Consider the following 23,634-nt stretch of genomic DNA (forward strand, 5'->3'; position numbering starts at 1 on the left):
AGTGTTTTGTCAAGAGGATTATTTGTGATACGTATATTTTCAGAATGTGCTTGTTCTATTTTGGGCCAAAGAAAACAATCTGAAGTTGTTTCATTTTTAAGTTCTTATACCATGATTTTAGCCGTCTGGCCCACGCGGGAATACATTTTCCTCCATGCGGCCCTTGAGTTGAAATGAGTTTGACATCCCGGTCCTAGAAGATATAGTGATATGCATACAAGCGCATGCAAAAAGTTATATATTTTGTTTGTTTCAATAATGCAGGAACAACAGCTTTCAAGCAACTTTTTATATACAACTCTGCCGTATATATTTGTACCCGCTCGTATCTCTGCTTGAACTATTGTTTGTACTTCCAGTTTCGCTCTACCGCTAAGACTACAGGGTATTGTAGTTACTCTACAAGTACCAATAGGCAGAAAACGTTCATAGGCAACCTAACCTTTATCATCTTTTGTCCCCGAGTTTTTACTCAGTCCCTGTTACCTTAACACACCCTGTGAGCAATGTGGACTATTCTGAATCACTGCAATGTGCTTCAGTGTATTAGCATAGCTATTTTTAATGTATTTGGTCATTCTATGCTAAAAACTCCCTCCTGTTAGTTTCAGTCCTGTTGCTCAAACTAGTCATCTTCAACTTAGGAACCTTTTACAAAAATGATATGACGGTGCAGTTGGACTAGTTAAGTATAAGTATTATCAGAGTAAAAGTAAAAAAAACAAAACGTTTTAAGTCTAAATACATAGTTTATTTTTAAAGAGTTAAAACAAGCAATGCACCTATTTGATAGAATGACCCATTTGCTAAAGATTGCTGTATTACTAAGTTTATGCTGTCGCTTCTTGTGAAACATTATTTTGTTTTGCTTTTTGGTAGTCTTCAAACGTGCCAAATCTAGACCGGCTGCTGAAGGAGGAAGCCCTTCGCTTTACACCCGAAGATAAAGATTCCGAAGACGTGGATGGTATGTACCTATTTTAAACTCTCCAGGAATCTGCGATGTTGCGTTCACGCCAATCCAACCAATTCTATCCATTTTGGCAAATACATTTGTCCCTGAGTAGGCGCTCAAACTCTTATCAAAGTTTATATTTTATTTTTCTGAGAATGTCTCTAATGTGTATTTTTTGGTGGTGTTTGTTTTTATAATATGGTAATTTGACAATGGGTTTAGAGAATATGCTTTTATTTTCATCTAATGTATACTTGTAAGTCAGGTTTCGTTACACTGTGTGATAATAAGACATGTGTAACACATCACTATTGGTTTTTGAAACTATGCAAACATGTTGTGCGCTAATAATTGATATTTAGCAAGGGTGTCCAGATCCAATTTTAATATCGGAGCGATAGGTTTACATTTAAAATCTCCGATGCAAAAAATCCTGCAGCGTGTTTAAAGGCCTACTGAAACCCACTACTATCGACTACGCAGTCTGATAGTTTATACATCAATGATGGAATCTTAACATTGCAACACATGCCAATATGGCCGGTTAAGTTTACTAAATTGCAATTTTAAATTTCACGTGGAAGTATCATGCTAAAACGTCGCGGTATAATGACGCGTGCGCGTGACGTCACGCATTGTAGATGACATTTTGGTCCAGCACTGTTTACAGCTATAAGTCGTCTCTTTTTATCGCTTAATTCCACAGTATTATGGACATCTGTGTTGCTGAATCTTTTTCAATTTGTTCAATTAATAATGTAGATGTCAAAGAACAAAGATGTAGGTGGGATGCGGTGTATTGCGGCCGCCTTTAGCAACACAAACACAGCCGGTGTTTCCTTGTATTTTTGTTTACATTCCCGAAAGATGACGGTGAAGCTTTACTATGGAACAGATCGGTCAAGCGAACATGGTTCCCTACCACATGTCAACCGGCAGGTTTCGGTAAGACAGTGGTGGTAATAAGTCGGCTCTTACCGTAGACATGAGCGGAGAGCTTGCGTCGTTCCTCCTGCACCTGTCAAAGAGGCAGCTGGGTACTCTCTTGCCTCCTCCCACTGGCCGCCCCCGACCGTCGGATGCTTCCAATGTGGAGGAAGCATCGGCTGCCTTCGCCTCGTCGAGAAACGTGGCTTCCCTCGGAGACACTGCGGTCACCACACCCGTAGCAAAACCATTCCGACCTTCAGGTTGTACAGGTAGGACCATATAATCTCACTAAAACACTAGTAACACAATAAGCAGTTAAGGGATTTTCCAGAATTATCCTAATAAATTTGTCTAATAACATCTGAATCGCTCTGCCGTCTAGGTTTTTTTTGTTATTTTATTTTTATTTTTTTCTAGTCCTTCACTCTCCTTTTCCTCACCCACGAGTCTTTCATCTTCGCTCGAATTAATGGGGAAATCGTCGCTTTCTCGCTGCTGTTGGCCATGATTGTAAAAAATGTTCAGATGTGAGGAGCTCCACAACTCGTGACGTCACGCGCTGCTACAGACAAGGCTTTTTTATTAGCGACCAAAAGTTGCGAACTTTATCGTCAATGTTCTTTACTAAATCCTTTCAGCAAAAATACGGCAATATCGCGAAATGGACCTGCTATCCCCGTTTAAATAAGAAAATCTAATTTCAGTAGGCCTTTAAAAGCCTTACAAAACCAAGCAACCATATTTTATTGCTCCTTGTCTCCTGTTTATTATTATCAGAAGCAGAGACGTCAGTTCTGCCCGGGCCAAGTAAACAATCACACATAAACTGGGGAGCAAGCTTTGACCAGACGTTGGAATCTTCTCAAAGTGTCCACTTGGAAACACCTCTGGAGGGCAGGTATATGATGGATGACTTTAAAAAGACTAATTATGGAGACACGAGCATGGATGATGTTGCTAGTTTGGAACTTCAAGGATCCTCGCAACCAGGCGCAGACATGACTTATACCAGTCACTATGAAGGGGATAGGGACGCACCGGAGGAGGCTAAGGAACAAACTTTCCAAACAAGTGAACTGATATATGGGGGCAGCTCAAGAGGTGACACAGATTTAAGGGAATTATCTTGTTTTCTGATTAACGAGGACGGTTACATTCAGAACCAGAGCCTCATGCATGCTTCAAGCAGTTCAAGCCAAAGATTGAGCTACCAGGACCAAGGCGACACATCTTTGGTGAGCACAGGAGAGATGTATGGGTCCTCGAAAGCATTCCCTGCTTGTGATAACGAACATTTTAGAGCAGTGAGAGGAGCGAGGGGCCGTTTTTGTAACAAACGCTCTCTGTCCTTTCCTCACTCTGCTGCCCATAATGCACACAAGCAAACACACAGAGGAAGCGCTCCACCGTGCTCTTTTGAGCACTGCAAAAAAACAGTCACTCAAGCCTGTAACCTCGACGTCAGCCAGAAAATCCATTCAAGGCAGGAGCTTCACCATTGCAGCCGTTGTGGTAAAAGTTTCTCATCGTTCTCGGACCTGAAGACACACCAGTGTGGCCAGTGCGGCGACAAACGGTACTGCTGCGGCGTGTGCGGGAACAAATTCAGCCGTTTGTGGAATTTGAAGCTGCACCAGAGAATCCACACCCAGGAAAAACCACATCAGTGCACCACATGTCACAAGAGCTTCACGCGAGCCGACATATTAAAGGTTCACCAGCGTACCCACACAGGAGAAAGACCATACTGCTGTACTGTGTGCGGCCTTAGCTTTAAACGCCTGGATCATCTGAGATCACATCAACGCAAACATTTGACACATCTGTAGAGGCGTGAATATCATAATCAAACACTTTTTTGATGCTTGATATTTCAGCTAAATGATGTTCTCTGGTTACTTCATTTCTTTACTGGTACAACATTTTTTTTAATGTTAAAATTATATTTTTTTGAAAATGTAACAGATTGATTAATAAGTTGTTCTTAAGTCTACGATTCCACTTTTATATCAGGCTGTATTAATTAGTGTTATGAATGTTGTCTCTTTTGCCTCGACTCCTTTACAAACATCAGTCTCTTTCATCTCCTAAACAACTCCTCACATTTTGTTGTTGCTTATTGACTTAATTTATTACCGAAATTCATGCAATATCATTTTTTGGTGTAAAAATATAAATCATATGTTTAAGGGTTACAATGTAGTTGTGTGTATTATCTGTACTTTTCAAACTATTTACAGTGAAATAAAAATTATAAAGACAAAATATGAATGAGTATGTAAAATGTAATGAAAAATCTGTATCCAGGTAACGGTTTTTGCTCGCTAAACGTTTAGCAAATGTTAGCATCCCGAAACAAACCATCTTAAATTCCAGCATGTGGTCTCTAATTATGTAGCAATATTCTTTCACTCTGTCTCTTTACCTCCTGTCTATGTGCCCACGATTGTGCTGTGTGTGTAACACCCCAACACCTCCACTTCTGCTGAGTGTCGACAACACCAGGTTCCCCCCGTGATGCGAAACGGCAACATGATGGCGGCGGATTATTTCCGTTTCCATTCAGGTCAATGTGTCGATATCAACTGTTGCAGAACCACTTGTGCATGGTGGCACCATGCCGGTGGCGTATCTCATTACTGCGCTAAATGTACACAAAGATTCTATATTTTATATTTATTTTATATATTATTTATATTTTATACTAAAATATTTCTTTTTTTCCTTTGATGCGACTGGAAGAGTGGCAGCATATCACAGTAGCTCCTTTGATTTCCTCCATTTTACTTTATTTTTGGTATTGTCCTCAACTTTTCTTGCTTTTTTTAATCACTTATCTTTATTTTCCTTGTAGATCAATAAAGATTGTCTAAGTCTAAAAAAAAGGAACAATTTCCCTTTTGGATCAATAAAGTTTGTCTAAGTGTGTATTTGACAGACGGCACAACACAGCGGATCAATTTAGTAACATTAAATAAATTATGCTGTTTACTTTCAAAATAAAATACTCTGAGTTCTAGGCAAATCGTATTTTACACTTGGAAACGTGCTAATGGACGGAGACGGACTAGAAATCAACTTGTCAAAAATAATTTCACATTGTTGACAGATGGATAAGACATGCTAATTTTGTAGGTCCAAAATCTTAGAATCATACAGTATTACAGGCTGGACAGCTATTTCTGGGCCTTTGTCAAATACCAGCTGATACGTGGGCCGGGGAAGCAGAGGAGTGGTTGAATGAGAAATGTTGTTTATATTTCGCTTGATTGTAAAATATCGAGAGGGGGTGTGGCGTTCATTTGCTGTCAATATTCAGTGTTTTATTGGTCATAGTTGATATTGTAAAACCCACATTCTTTATTTTCATGTACATTCTGGGTGTCTCATTCTGTGAAAAAAACGTACAATTAAATTACAGGTTTTTTTATACGGTGGTCTGTCATAGCGTTTTTAGCTTTTAATCAGACATGAGGTTTTGTTTTAGTGTTCCTAAAAATCAATTCTACCGGACCCTAGATACACTTTTTTCTCTAAATTTGGCCCCCTGAGTCAAAATAATTGCCCAGGCTTGCTCTAACTCAATAACAACTGAGCATGCATGGTTTTGTGTTACAATTATATTACAAACTTTTATATCATATGGTGAGCTTTTATCTTATCAAATCTCCTAGATATACTTTTACAAATAGAGTACAAATGGAAAAATGTTTTATACATTTCACCAACATTCTATAATTTAAAACCTAGAAACAACTTAATTGCATGTAATAAATCGAAAGTAGGGGATTGTAAAATTGTGTAATTTACTAGATTTAGGGAAAAAATCCTAATTTGGAATTTCAATTTGATTTTTTTGAAGGATTGTGATATAGATCGACTTGACTCCACTCAATGGATGTTGAATTTAATCAATCAATCAATCTGTATAGTACTGAAAGTAGAAATAAATGGATCATAAATCATTTGTCATGTGGATCAAAGGTTTTTTCTTTAATACTAAAACAATTTCAACTTTAAAAATGTCATCATAGGCAGTCACTTGAACGAGGGTGACCATCCTCCTGGTAGGGGTGTATCCCTTTATGGAGGATGCCTGTGCATGACTTTGTTTTACGTGGGGAGACTGGTGCACAGACAGTCACCACACGATCCTTGACAGAATTGGGCCAGGGTTCAGTGGCATGGATCCCAAGACGACTGGGGACCCTTTTCTGCTGCAGCCTTCTTCCGCCATCACTGCCGTTGTGTTAGTTTCATAAGTCTACCGTCTTCCGCCTCCTCCGCCGTTGAAGTCTTCACCGTATCCCTGGCTAGGGGGCAGTCACGTACTAGGCCTTTGCCAAGGGCCACCTGGGGTAACCGTAGAGAAGGGTATAACCTCCTAGTGCCCCAAGACCCCATAGAGAAGCCTCTACTGCCGGATGCACTTTAACGTCATGCCCAGGACTCTAAACGTAAGTACGCATTCCCTCTATTAAAGATATAATTCTGGGAAATTTTTAACACTAAATGTAAGCACACATTCCCTCCATGAAATAAATAATTGTGGGAATTTAAGTATTTGTTAAAAATTTTTTCATAAACTCTATGTATACAGGTGAAACAATATTCAAAAAAATTGAATATTGTGCAATGGTTTGTTTTTTTCTTCTAGCAATTGGATTTACATGTTGAAGTTAATACACAACATAGGCTCATAACATGCAACTCAAGATAGTTCAAGCCTTATATAATGAGTATTTCAAGATATGAGGTTCATAGTAATTAGAATTATATATGTAAAAGTCATGTATGCGTGAATATACAGTTAGCATTATTCTGGAAAATACCCACCAACACTGTCATTTGGAAGTTAAATTCTGCTTCCTCCAATTCATATTTAAAATCCAACCTCTGCAGGCCTTAAAATGAAGTTACTTTTTTCACTGTATATTTTCTTCGCTCATAAATGTGCAGGTTTTCCGCCACACTACAATCTGATACCCAATAATATACAATTCTCAACAAAAGAGAAATATAATATTAGAGAAAAAATTTATTTAAAACATCTGTACACACATGCAACACTTAAGACCTATCAGTGTGTGGAATTAAATTAAGGAATGGATTAAGCAAATAAATCGAAAAATGTACTAATATGATCCACTTCAAAAAACTATTCAAACTTAAAGTGTTTACAAAGTACAAAGAAGAAGAACCATGATAAACATTCTGAATTTATTTCATCAATCCATTCCATTTCTAGATTATTTTACTCATCTCACCATATGAAATATAACTTACTTCACGAATAACAATTGATTATATTTTATTGTTACTACTTATGGAGTATATTTTGAATACATAGAGAACAGGAAGTGAACAAAAGCGTTAGCAACTGCTATGTAAAGGAAAAGGGGTAGGATTTAAATAAACTCTGCTTCTTCCTACTCTGTTTCGAACATGAAACTGGAAATTGTGAGGTAAAATGTTGTATGCATGCATGTTCGAAGTGAACTCAACTAAACAAGAAACAAGGTAGTGCAGCGTAAGGGTTTCACTTTAATTAAACGCGTTTGGTGTCACAGTTTGTCCTACAAGCGGCCACCGTCGAGAGACTATGTGACGTCACAGCCGACAAACAAAATGTCGGCCGCGAAGCTGACAACACATTTTAACGGGTTTAACAAGCGTTTTTTTGTATTAGCTAGTCCTTTTAGTTGTTTTTGGGGGTTAAAATATGGCAGCGGGTAGAGCTATGACAGTATAAATGGCGCAAATGTTCCTGTAGTATCGGTATAAACCATAATCATGCTCAGCTAGTGAGGCAGAATTTGTTAAAGAAATACGAATATTCGAGTAGCGGCTGCACAAACCGACGACATTTTTAAATTTTTTGGTATAAAAAAAACAAAAACATTATTACATTATGTCCGAGCTGGACACACTCGTCGTCACCTTCCAGACACAGCTGTTGGACGTGATGGAGACCCTGGTGAAAAGCGCCATGTTTAAGGTCACACAGTTGGTCGAGGATGGCTTCTTGGAGGAAATGAAGCGCAAGAACCGGGAGCTGCAGACCCTGAGGGTGAAGTTGGAATGTGCTGAAAGGAAATTAAGTGACAATGGTGTGAAAGAAAGAGGGACGAGTGTTGATGCAAGTAGTGACACTGGCAACACTTCAGAAGAACTGCAAGATGGTAAGAACATGCTTAACAACATGCCACCATTTTCTAATATCAAACTGTGTGGAAAGAATATAGCATTTTTATTCCCCAGATGTGTTGAAGGAATGCGGTTTGAAGAGAGAGACCTACAGTGATGACAGATCATTGAGAAGTCGAAGAACAGAAGAGGACCAGACACCAGCAGCTCTCACTCATGTAAATAAGTCACATAATTTGAAATCACTTGATGTCACGTCCGGCTCATTAAATATTCAAAATGATCGTAAAACCCTGATAGATTATGGTTACTTTGATAAACTTACAGATCGGCGATACTGCTCATTTACAGTCAAAGCAAGCTAGTGTGCTAATAGCTGGGCTGGGTTAAAGGGAAACTGCAGTTTTTTAAATTTGTGCATGTCATTCACAAATCTTAATATAAGACAAGTACACATATACATTTGAATTTTTTTAATGGAATCTAACTAGTAAATAAACGCAAGCAAAAGTCAACTAACAATTGAGCTCTGGGTGTAAACTATTGTGCCTTTGAAGGCGTCTAAAAACAAAAAAAACCCGACAAGAATATTCCATTTACATCCATCCATCCATCCATCTATCTATTTTCTACCGCTTGTCCTTTTCGGGGTCGTGGGGGGTCTTGTCACTTAAATAATAACCAAGTTTTACCGATACTACTATTATGAGCGCTAATGTTAAGGAGCTACTTTTAGAGGCGCTGTGATCACAGAGAGCTAATTAGCGTATGCTGCTGTTGACATACATTTCTGAGCCGGTGAGCTGCTGCATTGCTTCTGTGTTGGTAAAAGTTAACTCGAGATTATAAATTGTGCCTCTTACTTGTATAGTAGAACGTTGTTGCTATAAAATGAGAAGTTTGTCAACTTTGAGTTAGAAGTTTGTCAACTTTCAGCTGCAACCTTATCGTGGTAGAGGAGTTTGCTTGTCCCAATGATCCTAAGAGCTATGTTGTCCGGGGGCATAAAGCCCCCTGGTAGGGTCTCCCAAGGCAAACAGGTTCTAGGTGAGGGATCAGACAAAGAGCAGCTCGAAGACCTTTATGAAGAAGAAAAAACATGGACCCAGATTTCCCTCGCCCGGACGCGGGTCACCGGGTCCCCCCTCTGGAGCCAGGCCCGGAGGTGGGGCACGATGGCGAGCGCCTGGTGGCCGGGCTTGTTCCCATGGGGCCCGGCCGGGCACAGCCCGAAGAGGCAACGTGGGTCACCCCTCCAATGGGCTCACCACCCATAGCAGGGGCCATAGAGGTCGGGTGAAATGTGAGCTGGGCGGAAGCCGAAGGCAGGGCACTTGGCGGTCCGATCCTCGGCTACAGAAGCTAGCTCTTGGGACGTGGAACGTAACTACACTGGGGGGAAAGAGCCTTAGCTAGTGCGCGAAGTCGAGAAATTCCGGCTGGATATAGTCGGACTCACTTCGACGCACAGCAAGGGCTCTGGAACCACTTCTCTCGAGAGGGATTGGACCCTCTTCCACTCTGGCGTTGCTGGCAGTGAGAGGCGACGGGCTGGGGTGGCAATTCTTGTTTCTCCCCGGCTCAAAGCCTGTACGTTGGAGTTCAACCGGTGGACGAAAGGGTAGCATCCCTCCACCTTCGGGTGGGGGGACGGGTCCTGACTGTTGTTTGTGCTTACGCACCAAACAGCAGTTCAGAGTACCCACCCTTTTTGGGAACACTCGAGGGAGTACTGGAAAGTGCTCCCCCGGGTGATTCCCTTGTCCTACTGGGAGACTTCAACGCTCACGTTGGCAACGACAGTGAAACCTGGAGAGGCATGATTGGGAAGAATGGCCGCCCAAATCTGAACCCGAGTGGTGTTTTGTTATTGGACGTTTGTGCTCGTCACAGTTTGTCCATAACAAACACCATGTTCAAACATAAGGGTGTCCATATGTGCACTTGGCACCAGGACACCCTAGGCCGCAGTTCCATGATCGACTTTGTAGTTGTGTCATCGGATTTGCGGCCTTATGTTTTGGACACTCGGGTGAAGAGAGGGACGGAGCTTTCTACCGATCACCACCTGGTGGGCAGTTGGCTGCGATGGTGGGGGAGGATGCCGGACAGACCTGGCAGGCCCAAACGCATTGTGAGGGTCTGCTGGGAATGTCTGGCAGAGTCTCCTGTCAGACAAAGTTTCAATTCCCACCTCCGGAAGAACTTTGAACATGTCACGAGGGAGGTGCTGGACATTGAGTCCGAGTAGACCATGTTCCGCACCTCTATTGTCGAGGCGGCAGATCGGAGCTGTGGCCGCAAGGTAGTTGGTGCCTGTCGGGGCGGCAATCCTAAAACCCCTTGGTGGACACCAGCGGTGAGGGATGCCGTCAAGCTGAAGAAGGAGTCCTATCGGGTCCTTTTGGCTCATAGGACTCCGGAGGCAGTGGACAGGTACCGGCAGGCCAAGCAGTGTGCAGCTTCAGCGGTCGCGGAGGCAAAAACTCGGACATGGGAGGAGTTCGGGGAACCATGGAAAACGACTTCCGGACGGCTTCGAAGCGATTCTGGACCACCGTCCGCCGCCTCAGGAAGGGGAAGCAGTGTACTATCAACACCGTGTATGGTGCGGATGGTGTTCTGCTGACCTCAACTGCGGATGTTGTGGATAGGTGGAAGGAATACTTCGAAGACCTCCTCAATCCCACCAACACGTCTTCCTATGAGGAAGCAGTGCCTGGGGAATCTGTGGTGGACTCCTATTTCTGGTGCTGAGGTCGCTGAGGTAGTTAAAAAGCTCCTCGGTGGCAAGGCCTCAGGGGTGGACGAGACCCGCCCGGAGTTCCTTAAGGCTCTGGATGCTATGGGGCTGTCTTGGTTGACAAGACTTTGCAGCATCGCGTGGACATCGGGGGCGGTACCTCTGGATTGGCAGACCGGGGTGGTGGTTCCTCTCTTTAAGAAGGGGGACCGGAGGGTGTGTTCCAACTATCGTGGGATCACACTCCTCAGCCTTCCCGGTAAGGTTTATTCAGGTGTACTGGAGAGGAGGCTACGCCGGATAGTCGAACCTCGGATTCAGGAGGAACAGTGTGGTTTTCGTCCTGGTCGTGGAACTGTGGACCAGCTCTATACTCTTGGCAGGGTTCTTGAGGGTGCATGGTAGTTTGCCCAACCAGTCTACATGTGCTTTGTGGACTTGGAGAAGGCATTCGACCGTGTCCCTCGGGAAGTCCTGTGGGGAGTGCTCAGAGAGTATGGGGTATCGGACTGTCTTATTGTGGCGGTCCGCTCCCTGTACGATCAGTGCCAGAGCTTGGTCCGCATTGCCGGCAGTAAGTCGAACACATTTCCAGAGGGTTGGACTCCGCCAAGGCTGTCCTTTGTCACCGATTCTGTTCATAACTTTTATGGACAGAATTTCTAGGCGCAGTCAAGGCGTTGAGAGGTTCCGGTTTGGTAACCGCAGGATTAGGTCTCTGCTTTTTGCAGATGATGTGGTCCTGATGGCTTCATCTGACCGGGATCTTCAGCTCTCGCTGGATCGGTTCGCAGCCGGGTGTGAAGCGACCAGAATGAGAATCAGCACCTCCAAGTCCGAGTCCATGGTTCTCGCCCGGAAAAGGGTGGAATGCCATCTCCGGGTTGGGGAGGAGACCCTGCCCCAAGTGGAGGAGTTCAAGTACCTAGGAGTCTTGTTCACGAGTGAGGGAAGAGTGGATCGTGAGATTGACAGGCGGATCGGTGTGGCGTCTTCAGTACTGCGGACGTTGTACCGATCCGTTGTGGTGGAGAAGGAGCTGAGCCGGAAGGCAAAGCTCTCAATTTTTCCGGTCGATCTACGTTCCCATCCTCACCTATGGTCATGAGCTTTGGGTCATGACCGAAAGGATAAGATCACGGGTACAAGCGGCCAAAATGAGTTTCCTCCGCCGTGTGGCGGGGCTCTCCCTTAGAGATAGGGTGAGAAGCTCTGCCATCCGGGAGGAACTCAAAGTAAAGCCGCTGCTCCTTCACGTCGAGAGGAGCCAGGTGAGGTGGTTCGGGCATCTGGTCAGGATGCCACCCGAACGCCTCCCTAAGGAGGTGTTTAGGGCACGTCCAACCGGTAGGAGGCCACGGGGAAGACCCAGGACACGTTGGGAAGACTATGTCTCCCGGCTGGCCTGGGAACGCCTCTGGATCCCCCGGGAAGAGCTAGACGAAGTGGCTGGGGACAGGGAAGTCTGGGTTTCCCTGCTTAGGCTGTTGCCCCCGCGACCCGACCTCGGATAAGCGGAAGATGATGGATGGATGGATGGATGGATGGAGTTTCAACACAGACCCGAAACATTTGGTCTGCTAAGTAACCTTGTGGATCCTTTTATGAAGATAATCAAATTAAATGTAGCAAAATTTTCTCTGTTTAGACACCAGAACCTACTGATGTGATGCCAGCGGTGAACGATGGAATCGGTAAGTTGTCATGTTTTTCTGTCCGTCTTCATACATTGATATCATTTATAGTCGAGTATATTTAGAATTTAGAATTCTTCCTGGAATTCACGATGTTCCCACAATTCCCACAAACTATGAATTGCCTCATGACTTTGTAGGGTCCCTACAACTTCCTGCACATATTGTCATGATTTTCGCCGGTCGAATTGTCCTTAAACAACCTTCAAAGGCACACATCAACTCTTGAACCAATAAAATGTGTCCCTGCATCTCCCACCCACCTTCCTCATTTTCTTGTTGACATTGACAGGGATATGGAAATATAACAAAAATTACAACTAAAAATCGCGCCCAACTGTTTCCCAGTGTTTTCAACGAAAGTGGTGGTTTTGATTGATTGATTGAAACTTTTATTAGTAGATTGCACAGTTCAGTACATATTCTGTACAATTGACCACTAAATGGTAACACCCGAATAAGTTTTTCAACTTGTTTAAGTCAGGGTCCACGTTAATCAATTCATGGTAAACTATGTGCTTTGTGTTGGAACATAAATGAAAGTTTATGAAAGACAAACACATTTCAACCATAAGGGGATAGGGAAGGGGGTTGGGGGTAAGGGATGAAATATTTATTACAAGTTTGAGTTCAAGATGGTTGCAGTTTTGGGAAAGAAGCTGTCTCTGAGCCTGTTTGTTCTCGCTCTGATGCACCTGTAGCGCCTGCCTGATGGTAGCAGGTCACACAGGTGAAAGCCAGGGTGTGTGCTGTCGTTAGTAATGTTTTTTGCTGTGTTGAGGCAGCGGGAGTTGTGTAAATCCTTCAGGGAGGGGTGGGGGCAGCCAATGATTTTGTGCAGAGTTTATGACGCTCTTAATCGCCTTCGTGTCCGCTTCAGTGCAGCTGGCGTACCACACTGTTATGCAGTACGTCAGCAGGCTTTCGACAGCCGGGCGATAGAAAGTCACCCTCAGCTGTCTCTCCAGTCTGTTCTCCCTCAGCACCCTCAGGAAGTGGAGTCTCCGCTGGGCCTTCCGGATGACTGCAGTTATATTTGGAGTCCAGGAGTGGTCTGCAAATATGAGTGTGCCAAGGAACTTGAAAGAACTGACTCTCTCAACCTCCTCACCGTTGATGTAGAGCAGGGCGGGGATTGCAGTGTCTTTTTCTGAAATCATCTATGAGTTCCTTGGTTTTTGTAATGTTCAGTGCCAGGTTATTCACTGAACACCATGCTGTTAGTTTCAGGGCCTCATCTCTGTATGCAGACTCATCCTCCCTGTAATGGTACCCACCACCGTTGTGTCATCAGGGAATTTGATGATGTTGTTCTCCGGGTGGGCTGGACTACAGTCATGGGTGTAGAGGGAAAATAGCAAAGGGCTCACTAGACAGCCCTGGGGAGAGCCAATGCTGATTTTTCGGAAGGAGGATGGGCGCCATGTTTCACCGTCTGGGGTCGGTTGGTCAGGAAGTCTTTAATCCAAAAAACATATTTGCTGTGGAAAGGCCCAAGTCCAGCAGTTTGGTGACCAGGATATCTGGTATGTTAGTATTGAAGGCTGAGCTATAGTCGACGAAAAGCCTTTTGACATCCCGGTGTTCCAGGTCGCTCAGTGCAGATTGGAGAGCTATGGTTATGGCGTCACCCGTGAATCTGTTTGCCCGGTAGGCAAACTATTGTGGGTCTAGAATGGGGAGGAGGCAGCCTCTCGAAGCACTTCATGATGACAGGTGTGAGTGCTACTGGGCAATAGTCGTTGAGGTTGTTTGTTGCAGCTTTCTTGGGTACTGGGATAATTGTGGCGGATGTAAGGTAGGGGGGTGGAATGAGTGCCTGTGCCAAGGAGAGGTTGAAGAGGTCAGCGCATGCTTTGTGCACCTTTGTGCACAAATACAAAAACAGTCTAAGAGAAGCAAAAAATTATTTGCAGTCATATTGTTGTTATATACAATATACATTCAATGACAGCTAAAGCTATCTATTGAAATAGGTTTTTGTACCTAAAGCTCATGCACGTACATGTGTTACGTGCATATCTACTTTACGTCATTATGGACGAGAAGTTGTAAGAGGGCCTGGATATGCTCTGTAAAATACATTGGACACTTTGCGCCCTATAGGCATTTTGTGTAAATGTTGCAAACACCCCTTTTAAGTGTTCCTTACAACCTTATATTAAAAAATCAAAGGATTTAATAAAGATTTGAAAAACAAATACATGTATTCATATTTTACTTGTTTTATACCACACAGACGTAAAAGTAGACAGTAGATGGCAATAACAGCATACTCAGAACTCATTGTCAAATTACTGTACTGTCTTAATTATAACTAATATAGTAATAATTCATTATAATTACATAGTAAACACCATCAATGGTTTCTTCATTGTCTGCTGTCTGCTCTGACGTCAACAAGTTGCAGATATTGTCCATGTATGTTTGACGCTTGAAAAGAGTTTGTTCAACTTAATCAGAGTGATAAATAATATATATGAATTCATAAGGGTGTCACGTAGGTCTCGGCGGTATATTGATTTTATCGATACAGTATGTATTTGATGTTTTCGTCAATTCTCCTTTTGCTTCAGCATACTTTTTGCTGTAGATCTTGCCCGCCTCCTATATTCCTTAGCAGAGATTCAAAACATGGCTAATGCTAACGCTAACGAGAGCGAGTCAGACGTTTGTTTCAAAGAAAATAAAAGTGTTGTCAGTACTTTGGTTTTGCGGCAACACGCGTGGAACAAATGACTGCACAGCGCAAAGTGTTTAAAAAAGGCAGCAGCAGAAAAAACAGCTGAGTGCTGGAAATAAAAGTACTTTACAAGGCAAACAAGACTGCAATTCCTGCTAGAAAGCAGCCTATTGTGGCAGAAACATTTACACATAGTGATCAGAGTTCTGATGTAACGTAGGACGCTACTGTTGATGTTGTTGTATGTAAACATATCAGCTTCAAAAGCACAGCAAGTTCAGTGCAGGAAATCCGAGCAAAGCAAAGCAAGCAGAGGAATGCTTGAAAAAAATAGCTTGAAAAGCAAAATTGGGACAATGTGTATAATGAAAATTGTGTTGATGAAGCATATAAAAATGTTTTAAACACATTCATAATGCTTTATGAAGAACATTGTCCATGGAAACAACTCAGTAGAGAAAGAACAATCAACCATGAATGACAAAATGATAAAAAAAAATGCTTGTACCAAAAAAAAAAACACATCATATCGAAAATGTATAACACAAAGAACTACAGAGGCAGAAAATAAGTACATAATGTATAGAAACAAGCTAAATAACATACTACGAACATGTAGAAAATAATACTACAGTCAATTATTTGACAGGAACAACAACAATATGAGAGCAACATGGGGGATTCTAAATAGCATTATTAAAAATGGCACTAAGAGGGACTACTCCCAATACTTCTCAGACGGAAACATAAATAATGACAACATGAAGGAAGTAGTTGAAAGCTTCAATAATTACTTTGTAAATATTGGACAAAAATTGGAAGAAAGGATTACAGACCCAGTTTCAACTGAGGACTATAATGACACCATAGAGAGAAATCTCAACTCAATGTTCCTCACAAAAGTGACACAGGAAGAAATAGGTAAATCATGAAAAAGAAATTCAAATCTAAGACTTCAATCAATTGTAATGAAATTGATATGAAAACAATAAAAAAAAGGTTATTGAAGAGATCTCAGGGCCATTAATGTATATTATTAGTAAGCTATCATTTCAAACAGGTAAATCCCAAAACACATGAAAACCGCTAAAGTTGAACCAATTTATAAGACCGGAGACAAACACCATTTTGCAAATTATAGACCTGTTTCTTTACTTCCGCAATGAAAATCTGTTCAATAACAGATCAGAGAGTTTCATAAAATAAAAACATAGAATTCTCAAATTAATATTTCAAAGTTGATGGCTTTAATCGAAATTACAGAGGTAATAACAATAGATAGGAAAGAATGTGCAGCAGCACTGTTTATGGATACAACTAAAGCATTTGACACAATCACAATATTTTAATCAAAACATTTGAACGGTATGACATCAGAGGGTTGGTCTTAAACTGGGTTAGAAGTTACTTAACCAACAGGAAACACTACGTCAAGCTAGGCGAACACAAATCTACAATGCTAAAAATATCCTGTATCCCACGGATCAATGCTAGGACCAAAATAGTTAAATCTTTATAAAAACGACATTTGTAAAGTTACCAAAAATTTAAAGTTAGGACTATTTGCGGACGATACAACACTGTTTGGTTCAGGAGAGACCACACAGAACGAAGCTAATACAAATAACAGAAAAAATTAACAAAAGATGGCTTGACAAAAACAGACTATCCTCAGTAAAACTATCCATAAATCCATCCATTTCCTACCGTTTGCCCCCTTCGGGGTCACATTCACAATCACATTCACACACTAGGGCCAATTTTAGTGTTTCCAATCCACCTAGGTGGGAGGAAGCCGGAGTACCCGGAAGGAACCCAAGCACTCACGGGAGAACATGCAAACTCCGCACAGAAAGATACCGAGAATATAATGCTATTTGGTAACAGTAGAAGACAAAGTCAAACACAAATACAAACAGACAGAATAGAAATTGAAAGAGTAAATGAAAACACATTTCTAGGTGTAATGATTGATGATAAAATGAACTGGAAATCCCATATACAAATATACAACATCAGGAAGAAACATGTCAATAATGAATAAGGCTTAATATGTATTACACCAAAAATCACTTCATATTCTCTACTGCTCACAAGTGTTACCATATCTGAGTTATTGTGCAGAAATATGGGGAAACAACTACAAAAGTACACTTAATTAATTAACGGTGTTACAAAAAAGATCAGCTAGAATAATACATTATGTTGGATATAGAGAACATTCAAACCTTTTTTTCATTGAATCAAAAATAGTGAAAGTACACAACATAGTGAATTTGCAAACAGCTTAAATGATGCACAAAGCAAACTACAATTTGCTACCCAAAAATATACAATAATTCTTCTAAACAAAAGAGGAGGAATATAACCTCACAGAAAAATGTAATTTAAAACATTTGTATGCATGTACAACACTTAAGACCTTTAGTATTTGGAATTAAATTATGGAAAGGATTTAGCAAAGAAATCAAACAATGTACTAATATGATCCAATTCAATAAGCTCTTCAAAGTTAAAGTGTTTACAAAGTACAAAGAAGAACCATGATAAACATTCTGAATTTATTGCATTCCATTCAATTTCTAGATAATCTTAGTTATCTCACCATACGAAATATAACTTCACAAATTATGTATGATTAATGTTATTATTCATGAAGTATATTGGGAATAAATTGAGACCAGGAGGTGAACAAAAGTGTTAGCAACTGCTTTGTAAAGGAAAAGGAGTAGGACTAAATAAGCTCTGCTTCTTCCTACTCCTTCTCGAACATGTTGAATAGAGAAACTGGAAATTGTGCTGTATCATGTTGTTTACATGCATGTTCGAAACAAACTCAAACAGTTATCTTTTCTTTGGAAAAGACCTTTTGCGCTCGTTAGCATTAGCATTAACCTAGTTTTGCTCTGTTGGTGGACCTCCGCTAGGGAAGTAAGAGGGCAGGCGAGGGCTACGGAAGCTCATGGGAGCAAAAATAATATTCTGTAGGAAGGGAAAAACTTTTTTTTTTTTTAATCGTCTGCAACAATAAACTGGAATATTTTGATAAAATCGATATGTCGCCCAGTCCTACTGAATCGATTTCATTACACTGAATCATTTCAGGTCGTGTCGTAAAATAATATTCTTCCTGAATCACATCGGCAACCACACAAATCAAATTTTTAATACAAATATATATATATATATATATATATATATATATATATACATACATACATACATACATACACACACACACACATCTTAAAATGCTTCAACTAATTTAATGTTAATGACATGCTGTGCCATACAGTGCAGTACCTTAAATTTGCTATGTTAAGTCACACACAGTTTTCATGCTTGAAAATGCCTAATTTAAGCACACAATATGTAAAATTTGGTGGGTGAAATGGCCCATAAATGCAAATCTTGTTTTATCCTCTTGATAAAGAAGTGCCGTCTACTCACAATTTAAATGTTAAAGATTGAAGTACATACAAATGATATCTAACCTCTTAACATTTCCTGAAGGCCTGGAAGACTCCGACATGGCTGCGCTTCTGTCAGTGGAGATGGATGCTGGTAGGACAGGCCAAACACTGCATCATCAGAACCTTGGAACTGACAGGAAGTGTTATTCAGCCAAGGTTTTGGTCCATCGTGCAGAGCAGGGGCTGGAAGAGTATTTCACTGAAGGCAATGTAAGTCCTGTTACTCATGACAGAGGTCAGCTTTGTAGCTCCTCCCCTAAGGAAAGACTTTTGAAACTTGACTCACTTGGTGTGTCCGTCAAGCAGGAGACAATTGTGGATTGTGGGGGCATCCAATGTGTGAAGAAAGAAGCTTCACAGCCAGAAATCTTGTCTTCTTGTGCAGTTAAGAGGAACAGAGAGAGTTCTTTTGCACCGAAGCAAAACACAAATCCCCGTAAAACGACGGCACAAGAGCAGCTGAAGCAGAACTCTAACGTTGGCACGTTTGACAAATCGCGGGCTGCCATGAAGCAACTTATTCGGCCTATTAAAAAGCCTGCGCTGTCGAACAACACTTTAGCATTGTCTTGCACTTACTTAAACATAGACACCCTGAACCGTATTCCTTCCACGTCTAAAGCCACGCCCCCTGCCACACTTCAGCGAAGTCACACTGCAAATAAATTCACCTCTGCCGTTAGTCGAACTGCCACCCAGTGTGTCAGCAACAGATCCCAGGCTCACGCGCGCTCTTTGGCCCATCCAGACGGCCACACGGTACACCCCTTGCGCTGCGGCCATTGCGACAAATGTTTCCCCCATCTCAGCAACCTGAAAGCCCACCTGCAGATTCACACGGGCGAGCGGCCTTTCTGCTGCTCTCTGTGCGGCCGCAGCTTCACCAAACTTAGCAACCTCAAAGCCCACCGCAGAGTCCACACGGGAGAGAGACCATACTGCTGCCTAGCCTGCGGTAAACGCTTCACTCAGAAGTGCAACCTGAAACGCCATCAGAGAATACACGTGGACGAGTGACGGACACGGCGGTTAGGAAACCACAGTTTTTTTGTGTGGAATTGTCCCTGAGATTGTGTGTTTTTTGTCATGTTGTACAGTTTATATGATACCTTTGAAGGCAGCTTCTTGTATTCGTCTCCTGGAAGTGATTGCAAGCATTTTAAAATAGAATGCCTTACTGTATGTAACAAGTACAATTTGGTTGTTGTTAACTGTGTCATTTTCCAATAATTTGGGGTGTAGAGATCCAATATTGATATTGGTCCGATATCAGCAAAAAAACAAGTGTCGAATGATATCGTCTTCCATGTAAAATATCTGATACAAGCAGTCCTGCAGCGTGTTTACCTGTGTAAAACTGGATAGCCAGTTAACATCTAAATGTATTCTTATAAGCACACACGCTTTTCTTGTATTTTAGTCTCATCATTAACAAAAGGTAAACATGGCAAGCTATAGGCTACTACAGGGGTAGGGAACCTATGGCTCTAGAGCCAGATGTGGCTCTTTTGATGACTGCATCTGGCTCTCAGATAAATCTTAGCTGACATTGCTAAAGACGATAAGTAATGAATATTTCTGCTGGTAATCACAGTGTTAAAAATAACATTCGAAATATAAAACATTCTCATGTATTTTTTATCCATCCATTCGTTTCTACCGCACCCGTTTAAGAATTCGCATGAATGGTAAGAAGTATTTTATTCATTATTGTAACTGAACACAAACATTATGTTAAAATGTTATAATCATATTTATTACTACAAACATACATTTTTAAGTGCAAATAATTGTGCAGAGACATCCACTGTTTCAAGCAAATATTATTAAAAAAAAACTTACAATTCAGTGTTTTTAAAGGGAAAAACATTGAGTGTAAAAAAATGTTCACCAATGTTAATTTTGACAGGTTTTTAAATTAGTTTCAGTTAGTCTTTTAACCAAAATGTGTTTTAGTCATGGGTTAGTCATCTAAATTAATTTAGATTTAGTCAACGAAATTCCTAAACATCGGTCTTGAAAGGATTTTATTAATTATAATTGTAGAGCATCTCAAAAACTGAATTCACAACAAGACCTGCTCTCCATCAATAATATTTCAATAATAACATTTCACACACACACACACTACTATGAACAGCATAGTGGGAGGGGGGTTTGACCGTGTGCCTCACAATACAAAGGTCCTGAGTTCAATCCCGGGCTCGAGATCTTTCTGTGTGGAGTTTGCATGTTCTCCCCGTGACTGTACAGGTTTCCACCGGGTACGGGACAAACGGTAGAAATGGATGGATGGATGGTTAGCTTCAGAATAACAATGTTATTAAGAAGAATAAGAGACTTATTATACTCTAAATATGTTGGTGCTACTTAAAAATCCATTCATCCATTTTCTACTGCTTCTTCGTTAATGCACGCATCTAGTTGTATTCAGTGTTAAAAAATATTATATGGCTCTCACGGAAATACATTTTTAAATATGTGGCTGTCATGGCTCTCTCAGCCAAAAAGGTTCCCGAGCCCTGGGCTACTAGGAGCTAGTAGCTACACAACAGTTAAGCACACAATAGCACACAAGCCAGACATACACGTTAAGTGTTCTTCATTGAACAATATAGCAGTCTAAACCCGCACGTCAATATGAAAAATATCAAATAATTATAGTTGCATATTAGTTCCACATGCAAAGTCTCCCTGGCAGAAGCGTATGAGAAATTATTCAGTAACAAACGTGTCCACATCATTCAGATTACTGTGTTATGACTTTAACTTCATTGAATTATTGTGGTCACTTTGTGTTGCCAAAACAATAACCCCTCCACTTGAATTTCAAACACCGCACAGTCTATTCCAAACAATTACTAATAAATATGATAATGTTTTTCATACCTTATATTGTTGTCTGACTAATTTCACTTGATCAAATCAGTTCTAACATTTCACACCATAAAATAAACGTATCTACTATGATTTGAGACTATATATCCAGTGTTCGTAATAACAGCGTTGTTAGTAGTGCCATTACTTTTACTGGTAACAGGTAATTTAATTATTTACTTTTAATAACCGTTATAACGCCGTTTAAGAGCTTGATGTAACCTGGCACGCTACTTTTGATGTGGTTTATGGTCAACAAGACATCTTTATAGGTGCAGCAAATAATGCAGGAAATACCGTTTTACTCGTGAAAGCAACAAGCACCACCGCACTAAAATTAACTTTCTATCAAATAGGAAGAGGCAATATCACACTGTGACACAGCAGACAACAACATACGCACTCGACCACACAATGGGAATAATGATCACCAAATCATAGATTTATGTGACAAACTTGCCATCCCATCAATACACAGTTTGTTGACAAGAAAATATGACCGCCTTCAAAGCACATACGATGTCCTTATTAGGCAGAGTTAACACAATCTGGTGAAAATATTCAAAAGTGCTGGCGTCAGAGCCGACAAATTGTCGCCGCTAAAGCTAACAAACATAGCTCCGTTGAAGATCTTTCTGATATTACACGTCACTTGGCAACAGGCCCCGCCTTTTAAAAGAACACACAATGCTCTCATATGTAACGTCCCTCAACTACGTAAAATAGATTGTGAAGTTGTTGTTTTTCAAAGTAAAATTTATTACGTTCCCTTTTGTTAAAGACTAATACAATTACTTGTTGGTAAAATAACGGGTAACTATAATTAATTACTTTTTAGAAGTATTTTTTAGAACACTATATATCTCATATCGGATCAATAGCAGTATCGGTCAATCCTCAAGGCTCCAATATTGGTAATATAATAGAAATTAAAGAGTTGTTCCTGCATACCCTTGCTAAAAATATTTGTTCAAGTAATACACAAATTCTGCCATTTTTATATTCAGTATACCTCTTTTACACAACTTGTTTATTGCCAAAATATTGTCCCGAGTTTTTGTGTTCTGCCTCAGTTATTGTAAGGTCTAAAACTTGTGTGTAGCAAGCTACTGTAAGCCGTTTGCCCGTGTATCATTCTGTGGCATAGAGTGTCTAAACCAGGGGTGTCAAACTTATTGCAGCTCAGGGGCCGCATGGAGGAAAATGTATTCCCAAGTGGGCCAGACAGGCTAAATCATGGCATAATAACTTAAAAATACATCTACGACAAATTAGGATTGTTTTCTTAGTTTTACTTTAGTCGAAGATAGAACAAGCACGTTGTTCATTCGTATCAGCAATTTAACTTCAAATGTAACACGGATACAAACTCATTACATGCGAAGTGAGATGTGTCAAACTTGTATTTGTGGGAATGTTGATAATCATGGTTTACAGTTTTTGAAAACCAACATTTGTTGGAGAATTTCAATTCAAAGTTTTATTAAGCTGTAAGCCATAATCATAAACATTGTATTAAAAGAAAGATTTTAATATTTTGAGTTTCATATAAACAGATGCTATTAGTTTCACTTTGTCAATCTGATTGCTGAGATAAACAAACCTTTGCACGATATATTAATACTTTTGAGTTTCACTTGTATACATGTAATATCTGCATATGCATGTTATTATGTATGTCATGTATGTACAGCATTTAATGTATGTACTGTATTGTACTATGGCCTGGAATTTGTTCTTTCTATTTTCACTTCATCATGTTCTTTAAGCTTTATTCATCATTTAGAAATTATTATTGTGTCATTTCTATGTTGGGTTCATATATATATATATATATATATATATATATATATATATATATATATATATATATATATATATATATATTAGGGGTGGGCAAATTAATGCGTTAATTATGAGTTAACTCATCAATCTATTAACAGCGACAATTATTTTATCGCACATTTGCGTATGTTGTTTACATGCTTTTATTTTGTTAACGCCTTTTCTTAACAAGATGGCGTCGCCCAGCATCGAGGGGCTCTTGGTAAAGATGGAACATTTGGCAAAAATACCGGACAATTCTGCAAATTTCATGGCTGGCTTACATATATATATATATACACACACAC

The 23,634-nt window shown here is 40.6% G+C and overlaps 1 protein-coding gene across 1 annotated transcript in view; it reads left to right on the forward strand.

Moving 5' to 3' along the window:
- The window catches only part of si:ch73-109d9.2 (uncharacterized protein LOC565042 homolog), a 32,170-nt gene extending 8,950 nt beyond the window's left edge, over positions 1–23,220 (forward strand). Inside the window, exons 3-8 of the mRNA XM_061911748.1 lie at positions 880–967; positions 2,663–3,711; positions 7,782–8,067; positions 8,147–8,250; positions 12,424–12,469; positions 18,666–23,220. Of these exons, the coding sequence (XP_061767732.1) occupies positions 880–967; positions 2,663–3,711; positions 7,782–8,067; positions 8,147–8,250; positions 12,424–12,469; positions 18,666–19,642 (2,550 nt within the window). The 3' untranslated portion in view covers positions 19,643–23,220. The remainder of the gene's footprint in view (positions 1–879; positions 968–2,662; positions 3,712–7,781; positions 8,068–8,146; positions 8,251–12,423; positions 12,470–18,665) is intronic.
- The last annotated feature ends 414 nt before the right edge of the window (positions 23,221–23,634 follow it).

Source organism: Nerophis ophidion, linkage group LG01 (genome assembly GCF_033978795.1).
Source record: "Nerophis ophidion isolate RoL-2023_Sa linkage group LG01, RoL_Noph_v1.0, whole genome shotgun sequence".
In the NCBI taxonomy this organism is placed as follows: domain Eukaryota; kingdom Metazoa; phylum Chordata; class Actinopteri; order Syngnathiformes; family Syngnathidae; genus Nerophis; species Nerophis ophidion.